The 17751-nt window shown below is 42.3% G+C and overlaps 1 protein-coding gene across 1 annotated transcript; it reads left to right on the top strand.

Moving 5' to 3' along the window:
* Positions 1-5016: 5016 nt before the first annotated feature.
* On the top strand, positions 5017-17557 carry AGXT2 (alanine--glyoxylate aminotransferase 2). The gene is made up of 12 exons (XM_066569018.1): positions 5017-5527; positions 5833-5956; positions 6803-6897; positions 7998-8091; positions 9091-9184; positions 10010-10110; positions 11173-11265; positions 12001-12133; positions 13228-13316; positions 14758-14907; positions 15232-15330; positions 16817-17557. Exons 1-12 carry the CDS (start codon positions 5361-5363, stop codon positions 16925-16927), a joined length of 1350 nt encoding a protein of 449 aa, XP_066425115.1. The 5' UTR covers positions 5017-5360; the 3' UTR covers positions 16928-17557.
* Positions 17558-17751: the final 194 nt, after the last annotated feature.

Here is a 17751-nt window from a genome sequence, read left to right as displayed (position 1 = left end):
AACTAATTGTATTTGTTCAAAATTCTGATGTGCTACTAAGTGAGGGTAAAAGTCTGTGTAACCTCCCTTGCCTTTAATTGTGCCAGCAGACTCTCAAAGAAACAAAAATTGCACCTTCTGAATAATTTTCAGAATAAACTGTATATTTTCAGCAGAGAAAGAGATGACCCAATACTTAGAGAAAACTTATTTCCATTTGCATAAACCATTTCGCTGGTAGATTTGCAATACAAGCTAGGCATTTTTTCCACTTCAGTTTCAAAATTTGTATGCAATGTGGAACATGAGAGGTTATTGCAGTGTCATTACTGTAGCAACAGAATGACTTTAAGCACAATTATTCTATGAACCGGATCCAAATTTTTTTTGTAAATTTCTAAAATACAAGAAGTTGTAAGAATCAGATTTCATATATTGTATGTACATTTTTTGGAGAATACTGGTATAAAAGTAGTTGCTCAGGAATTCTTCATTGTTTCTAAGTGTATCTAAAAGAAAATGCTTTCAAATACATTTTTTAAGTTCTTAATATTGAAAATGCTGGCTTTACTAAAATCTGTTAGTGTTTTCACTTGTAAGATCAATATTGTTATGAGGTCTGTAGCTTTCTGATGAATTTTTTGATCTTTTGTCATTGTAAAATCTCTTTGCAATGGTGTTCGCATTTCAGTTTAATAAAAGTTCGTGAATAAAATTCCAAGATTCTGTACTTCTTCATGATATGCAACATTTCTATTATATAATGTACAGAAAGAAAAAGGAAAATCCAGGCATCCAAGACACTCTGTAGGGTAGGATTCTGCTGTTTTCCATGGGGAAAGCTCAATGATAGATATTTAACCAATTTTGGTGCACTAAGTAATTGAGCAAGGTAACACAGATGACTCACATGCCTCATCACAACTTATATGTTTCTTTATGGCTCTTCATGTTGATTTAAATTGTATTTATCATTGAAAATCAGGGATTTGTTTAGCAAAGGTAAAGTTTGATCAAGAAAGGTTGAGGGTTGTGGGAGTCCTAAAGTGTGTAGGCACTGCCCTGGTTACTAGAGAGTATTCATCTCTGACACTTTGCACCAACATTGGGCAGTTTTCCTGCAAAACTAGGGCTGCCCCCCAGGATACCTGGGGTCAGTCTTCTGTCTTAGGAGCAGGCAGGGTCATCAAAAGAAATGTGAAATACCTCTCACTGCCAACTGTTTCTGGTTAAACTGTGTGCCAATTTCCATTTCAGGAAACGCCACCTTGACCCTTGATTCTTAAGTATTACAAGGATGTTCTGGTTTTGGCTGGGGCAGAGTTAATTTTCTCCACAGCAGGTGGGGCTGTGTTTTGGATTTGTGCTGAACACAGTGATGATAATAGAGATGTTTTTGTTGTTGCTGAGCAGAACTTACATGGAGCCAAGGCCTTTTCTGGGTGGGTGGGAGACTGGGAGGAGACACAGCTGGGACAGGTGACCCCAAGTGACCAAAGGGATATTCCAGACCATGCTCAATGTGAAGTACTGAGTAAAGACAGGGCATTTGGAGCAATGGTGTTTGTCTTCCCCAGTCACCATTACTAGTGACAGGCCCTGCTCCCCTGGAGATGGCTGAACTCCTGCCTGACCATGGGACATGGTGAATTAATTCCTTTTGCTTTGCTTGCATGTGTGGCTTTTGCTTTTCCTATCAAACTCTATCTTGGCCCAAGGGTTTTCCAGCTTTTACCCTTCCCTTCCTCTCCCCATTCTCACTGGTGGGAGACTGAGTGTGTGGCTGCCCAGGGCTTGGCTGATGGCAAGTAATGGAGAAAGGAAGCAGAGCTTCCCAATTCTCCCATCCTTGTAGGAGGTTGTGCTACACCTCTTCCCTGACAAAACAAGGGAATAAATGGGTCATCAGCCTAGAGAGGTTAGCCCTCAGCATATCTGCCACTTTCTCCCCATCCACCCAGATGTATTTAACATAACACAATTCACAGAATCACAGACTGGGTTAGGTTGAAAGGCCCCACACTAGGTCATCTGGTCCAAAATCCCTGCTCAAGCATCACCCCAGAGGACACAGCAGAGGACTGCATCCAGGCAGTTCTTGAGTATTTTCTGTGAGGGAGACAGTCTTCTTTAATCTGTGTGTGTGATTGTGCTCTTCCACTGCACGATCACACACACAGTAAAGATTTTTCTCATGTTCAGGTGGAATTCTCTGTGCATCAGTTTCTGCCTGCTGTCTCATGTCCTGCTGCCTGGTACCACTGAACAGAGCCTGGTCCATGCTCTGACCCCTCCCTGCAGTCACTGACAGACACTGATGGGGTCCCCTCTCAGTTATGCCTTTCAAGGCTGAACAGGATCAATTCTCTCAGCCTTTCCTCATAATGGAGATGCTCCAATCCCCTGATCACCTTTGTAGCTCTCTGCTGGACCCACTCCAGGAGCTCCATGTCTCTGTTCCATGCATGTCCCTCCATGCTCCAGAGACCAGCACTGAGCACAGACTCCAGGTGAGAGACCTCACTAGAGCTGAGTGGCAGGGCAGGATCACCTCCTTTGAATTTCTGGCAGTGCTCTTCCAAAGGCATCCAGGATTCTGTTGGCCTTCCTGGCCACACGGGCACAGCTGCTCACGCACAGTTTGGTGTCCACCAGGAGCCCCAGCTCCTGCTCCACAGAGCTGCTTCCCACTAGGTGGGGCCCCGGCCTGTGCTGGTACCCAGGGCTGTTCCTCCCCAGGTGCAGGACCCTGCATTTTCCTGTGTTGGATTTCAGAGAGTTCTTCTCTGACCACCTCTCCAGCCTGTCGAGGCTCTTCTGAAGGGCTCACGGTCAAACTGTGTCAGAGGAAGACTCGGGATGGGACAGCGCAGGTGACACTAAGGGGACAGCACTAGATGACACGACAAGAACACCACGGGATGACACCAGGGGACAGCACGGGATGACCTCAGGGGATGGAATGTGATGACACCGGGGGGACAGCAGCACACGTGCTGGGGCCGTGCGCTGCCTGGGCGGGCGGCCATGGCGGGGCGGCTGCGGCGGCTCGGCGGCGGTGAGGGAGCGGCGGGGGCGCTGAGGGAGCGCTGAGGGAGCGGCGGGGGCGCCGAGGGAGCGGCGGGGGCGCCGAGGGAGCGCTGAGGGAGCGCTGAGGGAGCGGCGGGGGCACTGAGGGAGCGCTGAGGGAGCGGCGGGAGCGCTGAGGGAGCGGCAGGGGCACTGAGGGAGCGGAGGGAGCGCTGAGGGAGAGGAGGGGGCGGCGGGGGCGCTGAGGGAGCGGCGGGGGCGCTGAGGGAGCGGCGGGGGCGCGGGGACGCTGAGGGAGCGGAGGGGGCGCTGAGGGAGCGCTGAGGGAGCGCTGAGGGAGCGGCGGGGGCACTGAGGGAGCGCTGAGGGAGCGGCGGGAGCGCTGAGGGAGCGGCGGGGGCACTGAGGGAGCGGAGGGAGCGCTGAGGGAGAGGAGGGGGCGGCGGGGGCGCTGAGGGAGCGGCGGGGGCGCTGAGGGAGCGGCGGGGGCGCGGGGACGCTGAGGGAGCGGAGGGGGCGCTGAGGGAGCGGAGGGGGCGCTGAGGGAGCGGAGGGGGCGCCCTCCGGGGGCGCGGCCCGGGAGCGGCCGGGACTCCGCGCAGCTCGGGAGGGACGGCAGCACCGTGCCTGCGCGCGGGGTGGAAGCGCTTTTGGTGCAGCTGCAAATCCCTTGGAAAGAGTTCCAAGGGTAAAGCTTCCTTAACTCATGGGTTTTCAACTACTCTTTTGAGAAGGGTCTCTTGTAGATTCTATATTCATTAGTGTTGTAAGGGACGTGCCATTGTGTCTAATTAATTTCAGGAAACTTTATTCTTCAGTCATTTACATTTCACATGTGTTTTAACCTTTGGCTTTTAAAAACAACTGTGTAACTCTCAGTAGTTAGTGTTCTAGGTGCAGGAATAGAGTCTCTTGAGATAACTCCTGGCAGAATCACAGGATGGGTCAGGTAGGAAGGGACCACCGTGAGTCATCTGGTCCACCCTCCCTGCTCCAGCAGGGCCATCCCAGAGCACCCGGCACAGGATTGTGTCCAGACGGCTCTTGAATATCTCTAGTGAGGGAGACTCCACAACCTCTCTGGGCAATCAGGTGCCTCTGATACCTGCTGAATTGCATGGGCACTTCAATGAAAGGCAGGACAGTGTGATGTTCCCAGGATTTTGGAGCAAGGATGGAAGATGGCAGCTGGAGTTGTCAGGGCCCTAAGCACAGCTCGTGTCCCCTGAACAGCCTCCCCCAGGGCTGTACCCCTTGTCCAGGAGCCCTTGGTTTCATCTCTGCCCCATTCAGTCTCTGCCTCAGCTGAGCCATGAGCCTTGCCACCAGCCCAGCCCCGGCTCTATCTCCTGGATGGACCTTGCACTTCTGCTGTGGCCTTGTGTCCAGCCCTGCCCTGGCCCCATCTGCTGCTGCTCCTGCCTTGGTGGACCCTAGACCTTGCTCAGCTCCATTTATGCAGGGCACTCTCAGTGAGCCCAGCTTTGCCTCTGCCCTGCTCCCTGGGACTGCCCATGCTGCAGTCACCCTGGGCACCTGGCTGCATAGCATTCACCCACTGCTTCCAGACAAGAACTTGTATTAGAAATAGGTTTTATTTTCAAAATAAAAATTATTCTTCTGTCAAAATAGAAGTCCATGTGAAACTGAAAACTTGAGTTTTAATGGGTGAAACATAAACCCCTTTCTTTTAAAATGACATATATTCTGCCTCTTACTTATTTTTCCCAAAAAAAACTTCTCAGACCAAAAAAAACCCTCAGAAATTTTCTGTGACTGTAGCTCGTGTGTTCATTGAACAAGTTTATTGAGCAAATCTTTTAGGTGTGTAGTTTGCCAAGTGTTTCATAATTCTTTTACTATTTTATAGTTGCCTTTAGGCAGCAGAAATGGAAAAGTTCTCTCTCCACACAAGCAAAAATGCCTCCTTGTGATTTTGTACCTGAAAAATATGAAGTAAGTCATGCATACTACACTGAATTTAAATAAAGCTTCATTACTGGGTTTGGGTGACAGGTTCATCTGCTAAATATGATTATAAAATTTGCTTCTTTGGGCACAGCCCAACTGCTACAGCTAGGATATAACCTGTAAATGTACCTGTGTGACAAATCTGTAATTTGAAAACATTTTAAGGAAGAGGTTTGTGCAGAAGCACAGCTTTATTTCAAAAAGCTGAGTTTCAGAGGTTTGTAGAACAGCCTTCTGTGTGCCAGAATCTGTTACAATCTTAATTCTGTAGACAGCTGTGTAATCTGTGTGCTCCACACCAACTCCATGAGTCTGGATCTTTGGAAGGCTGGGATGGATACTGACTGTTTTATTCCACTCAGTCCTATACCTATGAACGCATGCAGAAGATCCGTGAACAAAATATTGCACCTTCACTGAGAACATACTACAAGAGGCCATTGCTGCTGCACCAGGGACATATGCAGTGGTTGTTTGATCATGAGGGACAAAGATACCTTGACCTCTTTGCTGGAATTGTCACTGTCAGTGTTGGACACTGTCACCCGTAAGTGTGTTGCTTTTTGATTTATGGTACAAAACCCAGGAAGAGACACCTATGCTTGTTTTGTGCTTCATTAATGTACAGCACTATGAGCCTGAAACCAGAATATAACTTACTGAATTGACATGTATCACAGTTCAGTTTCTGCTACATTTTGAAGGATTCATTAATTTGGTCTGCTTGTTCCTCCATCTGGCGCACGGTGCAGCATCTGCGTTTGCAGAATCAATAGCAGAGAGGTATGTGCATGTATGAGTGAGGAGTCTGTGTGGAATTCCATCCCTTTGTCTCTCCCTTGCTACATGCAGGAAGGTAACTATGGCTACCCAGAAGCAGCTGGCTCGCCTGTGGCATACCACCAACATCTACATGTACCCAGCAATCCACGAGTATGCGGAGAAGCTAACTTCTCTTTTTCCAGATCCACTGAAGGTAAATTGCTTTTGACAGGAGCAGGGCCTGGTGAAGTGGGTCTCTGTTTATAGGAAGTATTTATTAAATAATCGAGAGCCATGATATCTCTAGAGAGAAAATCTGTATGGGGAATAGAGACTGTCAGTTAAAGAGCACGAGGGTGCTCAGGGCCTTTTCTTCAGAACTAGCTGTAGACATAATATCCCCAGTTTCTGTTCTGTTTGTTTTCTCCCTTCACTTGTCACTGCAAAGAGGCATTGCGGGCTTAAAAATTACTTTGGAGGAACAAAGAAGATGTGTACTATTCTGACATATAGCTGACCTTAATTTTTTTGATCTCATGAAAATCCACAGTGGAAATTGTTTGACAATATTTTGTGTAGTATGTGTAAATGTTTACCGACATTTAAACAGATAAATCACAAAAATGTCATGTTTCATATTTAGTGAAACAGTAAGAAAAATAACTTTTGTTCTTAGGTAAAATAAATTGGTGATAAAATGAAATTGGGCTAGCAGAAGACCATTAAGCTATTGCAATCTTAAAGATGGAAGGAAAGTAAAAAAAAAAATTTAAATGTCCTGCTTAGTTTGACCCAACACTTTAATTTCTCTCTATCATAAATCCATCTTAGAAAAACCTGTAAATAGAAACCTTTTGAGATTTTTCTGTACCCTCCCAGAGCACATCCATTGGATCTTTGTTCTCATCTGTAGCATTAGGGCAACACTAATTTTATCGTGGTGAGGTCGCCCTGTGGCAGTGCTAGGCTAGAATTCATCGTGTTTCTAAGGGACATGGTCTGATGCCAAAGAAGAAGGGGGTGTTTTTGTGCTGTACTGATCCCAAGTGTTCTCCCACAGGTGGTTTATCTCACCAACAGTGGGTCAGAAGCCAATGATTTAGCTATGTTCATGGCAAGGCTACACACTCGTAACTTCGACATCATCTCTCTCAGGTAATGCTGACACGGCTTCACAAAACTACTCTGTGTATGGGATCGCTCTCTGTGTGCCTAAAACAAGAAATAACTGAGAACTTTTCACCCCAGGTCTGCAGAGGAGAATGCTGTAAAATTACTGTATTTGACAAAGAGGAGTAAATCAGGAGCTGAAGTTTTCATACAGCATGTTAGGACTAGTTTGCAATAAAAATGCAACCTGCAATTTTTGCTTGTGTTACCTAGAAAATGATCTGATGTCTGTGTTCAGGGTGTGCTTTGGTAGGCTTTTGTTCATGGCCAGACCAAGACTGAGCAATTGCTCCTTTCTTCCTCCATTTCCCTTCTGCAGTGCCCCTGTGGGTGCAAAGGTACCTCTGGAACAGCAGTGCAGTGAACCTCAGCAGGGAACTGCTCTGCTTGGGAGCTGATTTTTGTTTTGTTTGCTTTGCAGCCTTGTTATTCTGTCAGGGCCCTGAACCACAGTTCACTGCACAGGTACACAAACAGCTCTTCTGGCTTAATGACAGGCACGGATGTGGGCTGAACACCAGTACACTGTAAACACCAGCATAAACAGTTCCCTTTACTGTGCAGCCCAGGGAGCCTCAAGTATTAGAATAAATGGCTGTGTTAATGAAGAGCTGTATTTTTCTGTTACTGCGTTCAACAGAACATTGGGTACCTACCTTGCTTGTGTATCCTCGCTAACCAATTTTGATTTGTATATAAAACTGACAGCAAACCACCATTTAGTTTAATGATTGGCAACACCTTTTGGAGACAGCAACTGTTTCCAAGATTCAAAAGACAGAGATGTTTGCTCTGTAGGGATCAGGTGCTACAGTAGAATTTCATGAGGCACTGTCTGAATCACTGTTGGTTCCAATGATTGTACTCATCTCCTCTCAAACATTTCTTCACAGCTTTTATATTTGAAATAGCAGTATCAAAAGGCAGTGCAAAAAATGGCAGTAGGAATCTTCTTCGTTTCAGTGTAAAAATGCACATTTTCCCCAACAATTTATATCTCAGAAGCATGCCTTCTCAGAACTGATATTACTCCAGACAGTTCTCAGAAATGAGTGATGTTGATCTGCTTTGTTTTTTTTGAGCAGAGGAGGATACCACGGAGGCAGCCCTTACACGCTGGGCTTGACATCTCTGACTTCTTATAAGCATGGTGTTGCCAATGGCTTTGGCTGTACAACTGTGAGAATTTTTTTTTTTCATAATCTGGGTAACTAACAGTTTATTTGAGTATTTCAGCAATTGCTGTTTTCTGCTCTCAAGCACTTTATGGCCACTAATCAAAACTGCAGTGTAGCAGTTTCTGCTGTGTAAATTCAACAAGAGCCAGAGTCCCCTTTTCTTCCACGGATAGTTTCTTAGGCTAATTTGGAGTTAGAACAATCATAACACAAGTGGTCCATGATTTGCAGTTCTTTAGTCATGCTTGATGTTTTCATGGGAGTCTGTGTAAGGAGCAAAATAATGTTCTGAACCCATTTTTTCAAGTTTGTTTTGTCAGATCTGTGCAAAGCTGCTTTCAGATGGTCTGGAGCAGATCCTTCACTATAATGAATGGGAATCCTATCTCAGCAAGACAGGAGACCCACCTGTTAAGGAGATCCACTGAGGTTAAATGGCAGTATGTAATGTCCCTGCCCTTGAGCAGATTGGAGTAACTTTCTGTCTAGAAGCTGCTATTGTTGACTCCAATAGTTACAGGTGACAGCCACGTTATTAACCATAGGAAGGCTCATTTACAGCAGCTTCCCAGCCTATCTCAGTGAGTGCCCTAATTCATGTGGTATTTCATCAGCAGCAGGATTAGAAAGCTGGAGTTTTCTCTGTTAGATATGCCTGCCTCACTCTACTTTGCAGATTTTGTTCTTATTTCAGATTACCAAAATACTACCAGAAGCTCTTAAATGCTGGCATTACCTTTAGGTAACCAATATCCTAAGAATGAAAAAAGGAATAAAAAATCAGTTGTGTGCTTATTGATGGAACAGTCTAAATTTTTGATTCCAACACTGTCTTGGTTATTTGGTGTTATCCCCCTAGTGTTCTTCACACAAGTTCCTTGAATTGTGTTTGCCCCTTGATTCTAACAGCTGTTTTTCTGTTTTGCCATTAGTCATTAGATCAAAAGATCTCTTAGAAAGCCGTCATCAAATCTATAGCTATTTCTCTTATGTCTGACAGACAATGTTACCAGATGTTTTTCGTGGTCCATGGGGAGGCAGCCATTGTAGAGATTCTCCAGTGCAAACTGTTCGAAAATGCAGCTGTACTGAAGGTTGGTCCATGACAAAAATTTTTGGATTACAAAATACTAGTGAAAATATGTTATGATTACCTCCTCAAGCAAAGTAGATGTCTGGTTCTGTTTAGCAAGGCTGAACCAAAGGAAATATTGCAGATTATCTCAGGACCCTGCATCCCTATGGGAAAAATGTGGGACAGATGACACGACGTTCTCAGATTTCTTCTTGAAATCCCAGTGTTTGTTTCCAGTATTTGTCATGATCAACTCTGGAAGCTGTGGAACTCATTTCAGCACATCTGGAAGAACAGAAGTGTTGATGGTCTTTTTTGTGGTTTCTAAAGTTCTGACAGCTTTCCAGCTTTTATATTGGAATAAGGCAAATAGTAAGGACAATCAGCAATAGGTGGAGGTCTTACATGGGGCAAGATGTTCCATATACAACACAGTGTGAAATCTCTTCTACTGCTGTGCAGCTAACAACAGTTCCAATCAGTTTTTCTACTGTTTCAACAAGCACTTTTTATTATTTTAGTTCATATGGACACATAACAGAATGGTTTGTTTTTAGCTTTGCTGTCCCTAGTGGATGGCAGCATTAGCCATACTAATTGTTCTGTTCTTTATCTAAGCACAGACTGTATTCTCCAGAATCCTCCTACCTGCACTAACCATGGAGTACACATTTACAAGAAGACACTCTCTCCTTTAATGTTTAGCTTTTTATTGTTCATTTGAGAGGTGGTATTTACCATGCAGTCACACAACACTTGTTGCTTAGATGCAAAGTTTCATGTTTTGAAGCTAGTTTTGTTCATATGAAGTAAATTCCCTTCAAACTGTTTCCCCTGTAAACAGGTGCATGTCTTGCAAAAGACCAGTACATTGAACAGTTCAAAGATACTCTGAATACTTCAGTGCCCAAGACAGTAGCTGGATTTATTGCTGAACCAATCCAAGTAGGTAATTTGCCATTTCTCAATTGTGATAGCACAAGTAGTGTGAAATAAATACTCAAATCTGATATTCTTTAGCTGCAACCTGAACTTAGATGTTTGCTGATTCTTACTATGATTTTGTAATGCTTTAAACACTTTAAGTGTTTGAAAGATTAGATGCACTGCCTTCAAATTTCAGCTTTTGTCACTGACTTCAATGGAAGTAGGATTTTTCTTGTGAAATTAAACAAAGAATCACGATTAACAGAAAAACATACATTTTTTTTCTGCATTTAAATAGTGAGTGTGATGCATGCTATGGTTTGGTTTCTATTATCTCCTTTCAATTTTCATTATTATTTCTGTAAACTTTTAACTCAACCTCCTTCTCCCTCTTCTCGTCATGTTGTCCACTACATTTTTAACAGCTGTCCAGCAACTGATGGCCACAGAATTCATTCTCCAAATGTTTCACCCTACATTCGCAATTGCTTTTGACATGGGTCTTCAATAGGAAAAATGAGAATTTATCCCGGGCAAGAGAAACAATGTGAGAACTGTGACTGCAAGGGAAAACTGGAGCAGTTGTCTGGTTTTTACTGTTTTCTAAGTACTTATGTACTTGAGTCTTAAAAGCTGTTCTGGTCCAGGTGGAGGGAAAAAATTGAATTTCCAAGGCAAGTGCAAACTGTCAAGGTGAAAAGACATTGAGAAGGCAATATTCTAAACAAATTAACCAAAGAAGGAATTTGAATTCTCTGGTTAACTTCCTCATCAAACAGTTCCTGTGTTTTGCTGTGTGTAGATTTTCACGGTCCTTGTTTCAGCAGTTTGTTGTTAATTGACTTGGTCTTACAGTGATCTCACAAACATTCCTGCCAGCACAACCAGCGGAGCAGCAGGCAGCACTGTGGAATGGGAATGTGTGACCTGAGCAGGAGCTTTCTGAAGTGATTTCATTGCTGGAGCCAGAAGCTTGTAACAGCAGTCCTGCTGTTACCTGAGGGCTGCTAGGTTCTTTTCTCAAGTAGAATTCCTGTTTCCTTGTCTGTTCCTGAAAACATTGTGTTTCTCTCTTGGCAGGGTGTTAATGGAGCTGTTCAGTACCCAAGAAATTTCTTAAAGGAAGCTTATCAGCTTATACGGGAAAGAGGGGGCCTTTGCATTTCAGATGAAGTGAGTCAGATTTTTTTACGTAAGAATTCTAGAGTAGGGTACTTCTGAAAGTTGTCCTAAAAGAATCCAGGTGAAGCCTGGAAATAATCTAAGTGAAATGTGATACACTTCATAGCTTAAGTTTAACACAGTGTTAAACTGCATCTTTCCAAGCATAGGAGCCTCCCAGTTTTTACTGCCTTTTTTCTCATGTTGGGAAAAGGTAACATTTGTAGCAGACTTCAGTCCTTACCTTCTGGGAGCAGTAAATTTACACAAATATGCGACAAATAGCAGTAAGTAGCAACAAATGCTACTTGTGATGGAAGATTTGTCAAAATAACTGTTCCTTTTATGAGTGTTGTTGACACACATAGAATACAGAAAATACTTGATTGCTGTACCTCTGCAAATATGTTTTAGAAGTAGAATTTTCTCAGCTAAAACAATACTACAATAGTATCAAATGTGTCAAATGTTTTTACATTTCTTCTCCACTTTGAAATGGACACTGCATCTTATTTGTGCATCTCACCAGGCCTAAGACATGATGACATTTTATCACATGAAAGAAAAACCCAATTACAATAAATAGCATTTTGTGTAGAACGATCTGAATAAGGGTCCTAATACAAGTTGACTCCAGATACAGTTGCTGTTTAATGCAAATCAGTAACAATAGAAACACAAGAAAAGGAGCTATATCATAAAGTGTGAGAAAGTGATGAGTGTATCTCTGAATTTTTTCTTTGAAAGGTACAGACAGGATTTGGACGCACAGGCAGCCATTTCTGGGGGTTTCAAACACATGGTGTGGTCCCTGACATTGTTACTTTGGCAAAAGGAATTGGCAATGGCTTCCCAATGGCAGCTGTTGTTACAACAAAAGGTATAAGTGTTCTGTTCCACTATGATCTAAAACAGAGTAATTGCAAAATATAATACAAAATAAGTACTGGTGGAGAGATGTGTGTTTAAAAAGCTGAATGTTACTTAAAACTTTTTCTCAATCTATCTTTTGAGAATTGAGTTGGGTCCTTATTGCTTCACCTGTTTTACCACATGTGCTGTATCAGTACAAAGCTGTATTTAAATGGGTTTAGTTGTATAACTGAAGCAGGAATGAACATGTGAGTGGTTTGTAGAGCTGGTAAAAGAGCCTGGAAATCCTCACTGAATTCACTGTTTTACTGATAAATATACTGTGAATAAATAACCCAGCTGCTTGATTCCTACAAATGGCAGGCTCAGTCTAGGGAGGCTCAGTCTGTCTAAGCAGTTGAGAGCATATGTTAGAAGCATGACTTTTAAAATTAGTTTTGTTTTGGTATCTGCTAGGCAGTATACTTTTTGGAAATACTCATATTTTGCACAGACTGCTTCCAGGAAATCTTGCTGTGTTGTCTCCAGTAGAATCATAGTTGAACCACAGCAAATGAAATTGTTGTTACAGTAACAAATGTTTAAAGCAATTCAGTACGGTTACCAAACAGGGCAGAGGAGGCCACCAAGATGATCAGAGGGGCAGAGCACCTCTCCAAAGAGGAAAGGCTGAGAGAATTTGGATTGCTCAGCCTGGACAAAGCTTTGGGGTGACCTATTTTGGCCTTCAGTGCAAGAAGAATGGAGAGGGACTTTTCTATTTAGAAGAGCATAGAGTAACAGGACAAGGAGGAATGGCTTTAAACTGAAAGAGATTAGGTTTAGATTAGATATGAGGAAAAAACTCTTTACTGTGAGGGGTTGAGACAGTGACACAGGTTGCCCAGAGAAGCTGTGGGTGCCCCATCCCTGGCAGTGCTCAAGGCCAGGCTGGTTGGGGCTTGGAGCAACTGAGTCCAGTGGAAGGTGTCCCTGCCCATGGCAGAGGGGTCGGAACTGGATCATCTTTAAGGTCCCTTCCAACCCAAACCATTCTGTGATTCTATGATTCTGTGATTCTATGAATGGAAGGAGTAACCAGTGTTGTTCTTTTTCTTTCAGAAATTGCAAGTTCCTTGGCTCAAAACCTTCACTTTAATACGTTTGGAGGAAACCCTTTGGCCTGTGTAGTTGGAGCTGCAGTTCTTGACGTAGGGAGAACATTATATGAATTTACCTGTACCACAAGATAAATTGTATCAAAAGATGAAAGTTGCACATATAAGTTTCTATGTGGGCAATTTTTAAAATAACTGAGTAAAGTGCATAAACATATGCATGTATACGTGCCCCAGTGTGTCCCATACACAGGAAAAAATCCTGATTAATTTAATTGCAAAACTTTTCAGATCTCTAGAAGGACTATGAGCCCTGTAACTATGACTTCAGAATCATCTTTTTCTCCCTTGGGCTCTCTACTTTGTTAATAAAATTGTAGGAGAGAACTTACTGAAAAGCCTTAGCTAATTCTTTCATAGCACTATACAAATCCACAGCTAAGAAAATCTATTTTCTGGCATACATGTTTAACAAAATTTTAGGCTTTATGCTTACTTTATGTTTTTTACCTTATGCTTAAAAAAACTTTTATGATCAGACAATTACAAATACCTAAGGTCAAAAATTCTTCTGGAAAAAAAAATTACCTCATGAAAAAGAAAACAGAAAAATGTGCAACATATTTCACTTATTATTCAGTAGAAAATCAGTCAGTGGGTAGTAGGTCACTATTACAAATCAATTTGTCTTGATTATGCACAGAACATTCATTCCTGAAGTGCACTTCATTACAGCAGACACTGTTTCTATTCGTGTTGCTTTCCTGAGTGGTTTGGGGGGTTTAAGCTATTAAAAAGATGGATGATTGTATAAAGAACCCATGTTTTGGGGTTTTTCAACTCCGAAATAACTTGGAGACTGGCTCTGAAATAATTCCAAGGAAATTGTTAGAATCAGGAAGAATAAAATGGAGTTGAAAGAAAAAAAAAAGTAGAAACAACCACTTTATCTTCAGTAATTATTTTTAAATGTAATTTTTCTAAATGCAGATGTTAGGTTCATCTAATGGTCTGTGTGTAGGTGGTGTATGTGCCTGCAAATAAGAAATCTGATTAAGGAGGACAGTGTAAAGAATGAAGAAAATACTGTTTTTAAAAAAACATGTTGTTGCTAAATATAATATATTATTCAAGCTGTTCCCTGCCTAGTACACATAGATAAGCCTAGTCAAATTGTATTCTTCTCATGATACTGAAAAAAGTTAAAACATTCTGGTAAGATTTTGAAAATAATCCTTCTGGTCAGGTATTTTCCAGTTACAAGTACATGTGAGCAGGAATTACTGGATTAAATGTAAACATTAAGAAAAATGTGAAAAGTGACTCAGAAATATGAAAGTATTATGGGCAACTGTATTCTGATGCTGTGATCATCACAGCAGTGATGTGATGAGTTTTTCTAAATGTGAGCAGTGAGGTAGCCAAGGAACATAGCAAGGAAGTGAGATAAATATAGTGACAAGCTCAATGGGGATTAACAGAATGTGTTGAAAGCTTTTCGTGCAACACTGTCATGGTACTTCATTTTAACCAGGCTATTGAAGAAGACGGTCTACAAAAAAATAGTGATGATGTGGGAACATACATGCTGCTGGAGTTGGCTAAACTACGGGATAAATTTGAGATTGTTGGAGATGTCCGTGGCAAGGGACTTATGATTGGAGTAGAAATGGTGACAGATAAGGTTAGTGACTTCTTCATTCCTTTCAATTTACAGTGCCATTTCAATTGAAATAATAGAAATAGTTCCTGTTAAAAAGCAGAGAGTGCAGTGGGAAAACACTGCTCTGGCTAAAAATGAGCCAGAACATTCCATCATTCAGCTATTTCACAAGCTTTGAGTAAACAGTGACATGCACCTTAACTGCACAGGCTCATGAGAGCAGGTAAGTTATACAGCTAACATTTTCAGCTAGAGTTGGGATTTGTTGGAGAGACTGGAATATAAATCTTTGTCACAGAACTAATTTAGAATATCTGAGTGAAGTTTAGTATTTCCTATCCTCAGGACAGCCGACGCCCTCTTCCAGCTGAAGAAATCAATCAGATCTGGGAGGACTGTAAAGACATGGGGGTTCTGATTGGCAGAGGAGGGCTCTACAGTCAGGTACTGAACCTCTGGTTATAAATAAAGCTTATTTTCTTTCTTTGTGAACTACATCCCTGCTTCCCTCAAGTTAAGTTAATTTAGTTTAGTAAATAAATTAGAAAATGTATACTCTTAGGAGCCATCTCTGTTTAATACTGCTTATTTAAAACTGGGCAAGAACTATATGATTCTTTTCAAATATTCTGAACAAGCTCAAAGCTTGGAGTTTTCCTTCAGAGGGACAACATCCCTGAGAAAACCAAGGTATGCAAGGTATACAGTCTATGCAATTTAGAAGAACTCAGCAATACTCAGGAACAAGTCTTTGCACAGCTTAGGTTATCACCTGATACATCAGTACAAAACTAGTAGTTCTTTGGGTCTGGGGAGCTGGGTAATGTTCTAATTCTATGGCAATTAAAGGAAAAAAAATGGTGTTGACAGCAAGTTGAGCAACAGCACAGAAGAGAGAGTTGGATGTGAAGGCCATCAACCCACAGCAGCTGACAGTGTACTCCATGCTGTAGCCAGGACACGGCACCAGCTCCCTGCAGCACTCATTTAATGGCAGAGAATTGCCTCAGGGCTGGCCCCTCAGTGAAGCCCTCTGACAGAGAGGAGGCAGCTGCCATGTGAGATGGATGGAGGGTGGCTAAAATAAATCAGACACTGTGTCTGTTACCTCATCACTCCTTCCCTAAGTCGCAGACCAAGAGGCAGGTAACGAGTTGAAGCTCAGTGCAGTAAAATCTCATTCTGTCTGATAAGAGGGCTGTTTACCTGTGAGTGTTTGCTTCAGCAGGGCTGTGGGTGAGAAAGCCCATTACTCTGCTCTTCCTGTATTAAGTCCCGTGACATGAGGCCAGAAAAACCTGAATTAAAGATTCTTATGGAAAATAAATACTCTTGGAAACATAGATTAAACATTCAGATTTAAGAGACCACGTTCTTGACAAGTGTAGCTGTACATATAATGCTTCCTGACCAACATTTCCAGCTATAGCACCCTAACTACAATGTAGTATTTAGTGATTCATTCATAATGCATTCTCTTAAAAGCCTTTAAAAACAGCCTATAATAAAAAAGCAAATCGGCTGACACAATGGGAGAGCCTGCCACTCTCAGCAGATACTACTTTTCCCTGTGGTAGAGCTGCAAGAAAGGAAAATACGTCTGTCTCTGTTCTTTCTTTATACAAATCCATCTAAGATTTTACTGTCTGCCGAAACAGAGCTGCAGACACGACCTACTCTACTTAGGTCTTTTGTGGAGGCAGTTAGGTTATCAAGAGGCGGTCATGAGTCAGATGCAATTCAATGCAGTCAAGTTCAAAATTGCTCCATTTCAAAGTACATTTATCATAAGCCTCAGTGCCTACACTGCTGTTCTCCTTTTTTCCTCACTTTTTTGGGGCGGGAGTGCTGACCCAGATAGGCTGCTTGAAACCATATTCTTTCCATGCAATTTGAGCATTTCTTTTTTCTTTTTGTTCTCTCTCCTCAGACATTCAGAATTAAGCCTCCTATGTGCATTACTAAGAGGGATGTCGACTTTGCTGTGGAAGTATTTCGTACTGCTTTACAGAGACACATGGAAAAAGCAGCTGCAAAATAGAACTGGTTTGTTTCCTCACATGAGAGGCACACACAATCCTTGACACTTGCAACCCAGACTGGGCACTAATCTACCCTGGAAAATAAAATCACAGTGTGACGATTACATGCTTGTTCAGTATCATAAGAGCATTCTGACTGATACAGTGTTCAACAAAGATATGGTGTAATCTGTTTTGTAAAGCTACATTTCAGTTCTACAGTGCTGATCTGTATGAACTGCACACCTATTTTGCCATTATCAAAAAACCCTGACTGGATTAACAGGGTATCAAATGGAGAGAGAGGCAGGCATGTGTTCTTCTTTCCCCAGTGAAAATCCTATCAAAATCAGTAATTTTTAGAAAGAGTGACAGAAAGAGTTGGGAAAGAAATTTCAGAGTTAAAACTGTTTACCCTGCCTACAAGGACACACTGTAATTAGACCATTACAAAAAGTTTGCAGACACTTGAGATGTTTCTAATTACAGTAATTATTTTTATCATGGGGATAAGAAATCCAGTCATCACTCTCTCCAAAATACACTTCTCTTTTCCTCCTGCTGCTTTTGGGATTGCACAGCACACCCATTAATCATTTTGTAAAGGTGCAAACTCTGGAAAGTGGAATAAAATGTTCTTTCTTACATAATCACTTTTTAATGTGTAATGTCATTGCTTCCTTCAGTTTCCAGTAAAAAAAGCAGATGTTGTGGACAGTCAGCAAGAACTGTACGTTTATCATTTTACTTTTATTTCAATTTTAATATTGGAAAAATTCCTTGACCCAATAAAGCACCATGTAAGTTTGGGGGAGGAGAGTATTCTGCCAGTACTTCAGAGGAA

Source organism: Molothrus aeneus, chromosome Z, assembly GCF_037042795.1.
Source record: "Molothrus aeneus isolate 106 chromosome Z, BPBGC_Maene_1.0, whole genome shotgun sequence".
In the NCBI taxonomy this organism is placed as follows: Eukaryota; Metazoa; Chordata; class Aves; order Passeriformes; family Icteridae; genus Molothrus; species Molothrus aeneus.
The sequence above is the reverse complement of the archived record's forward strand: the minus strand, read 5'-3'. Positions and strand labels throughout refer to the sequence as shown.

Excerpts from the sequence above, each read along its gene's own strand:
- AGXT2 (XM_066569018.1), top strand. The coding sequence starts at position 5,361 with ATGCAGAAGATCCGTGAACAAAATATTGCACCTTCACTGAGAACATAC. Across the intron at positions 14,908-15,231 it reads TAGAAATGGTGACAGATAAG|GACAGCCGACGCCCTCTTCC; the intron begins GTTAGTGACTTC and ends TCCTATCCTCAG. Across the intron at positions 15,331-16,816 it reads GAGGAGGGCTCTACAGTCAG|ACATTCAGAATTAAGCCTCC; the intron begins GTACTGAACCTC and ends CTCTCTCCTCAG.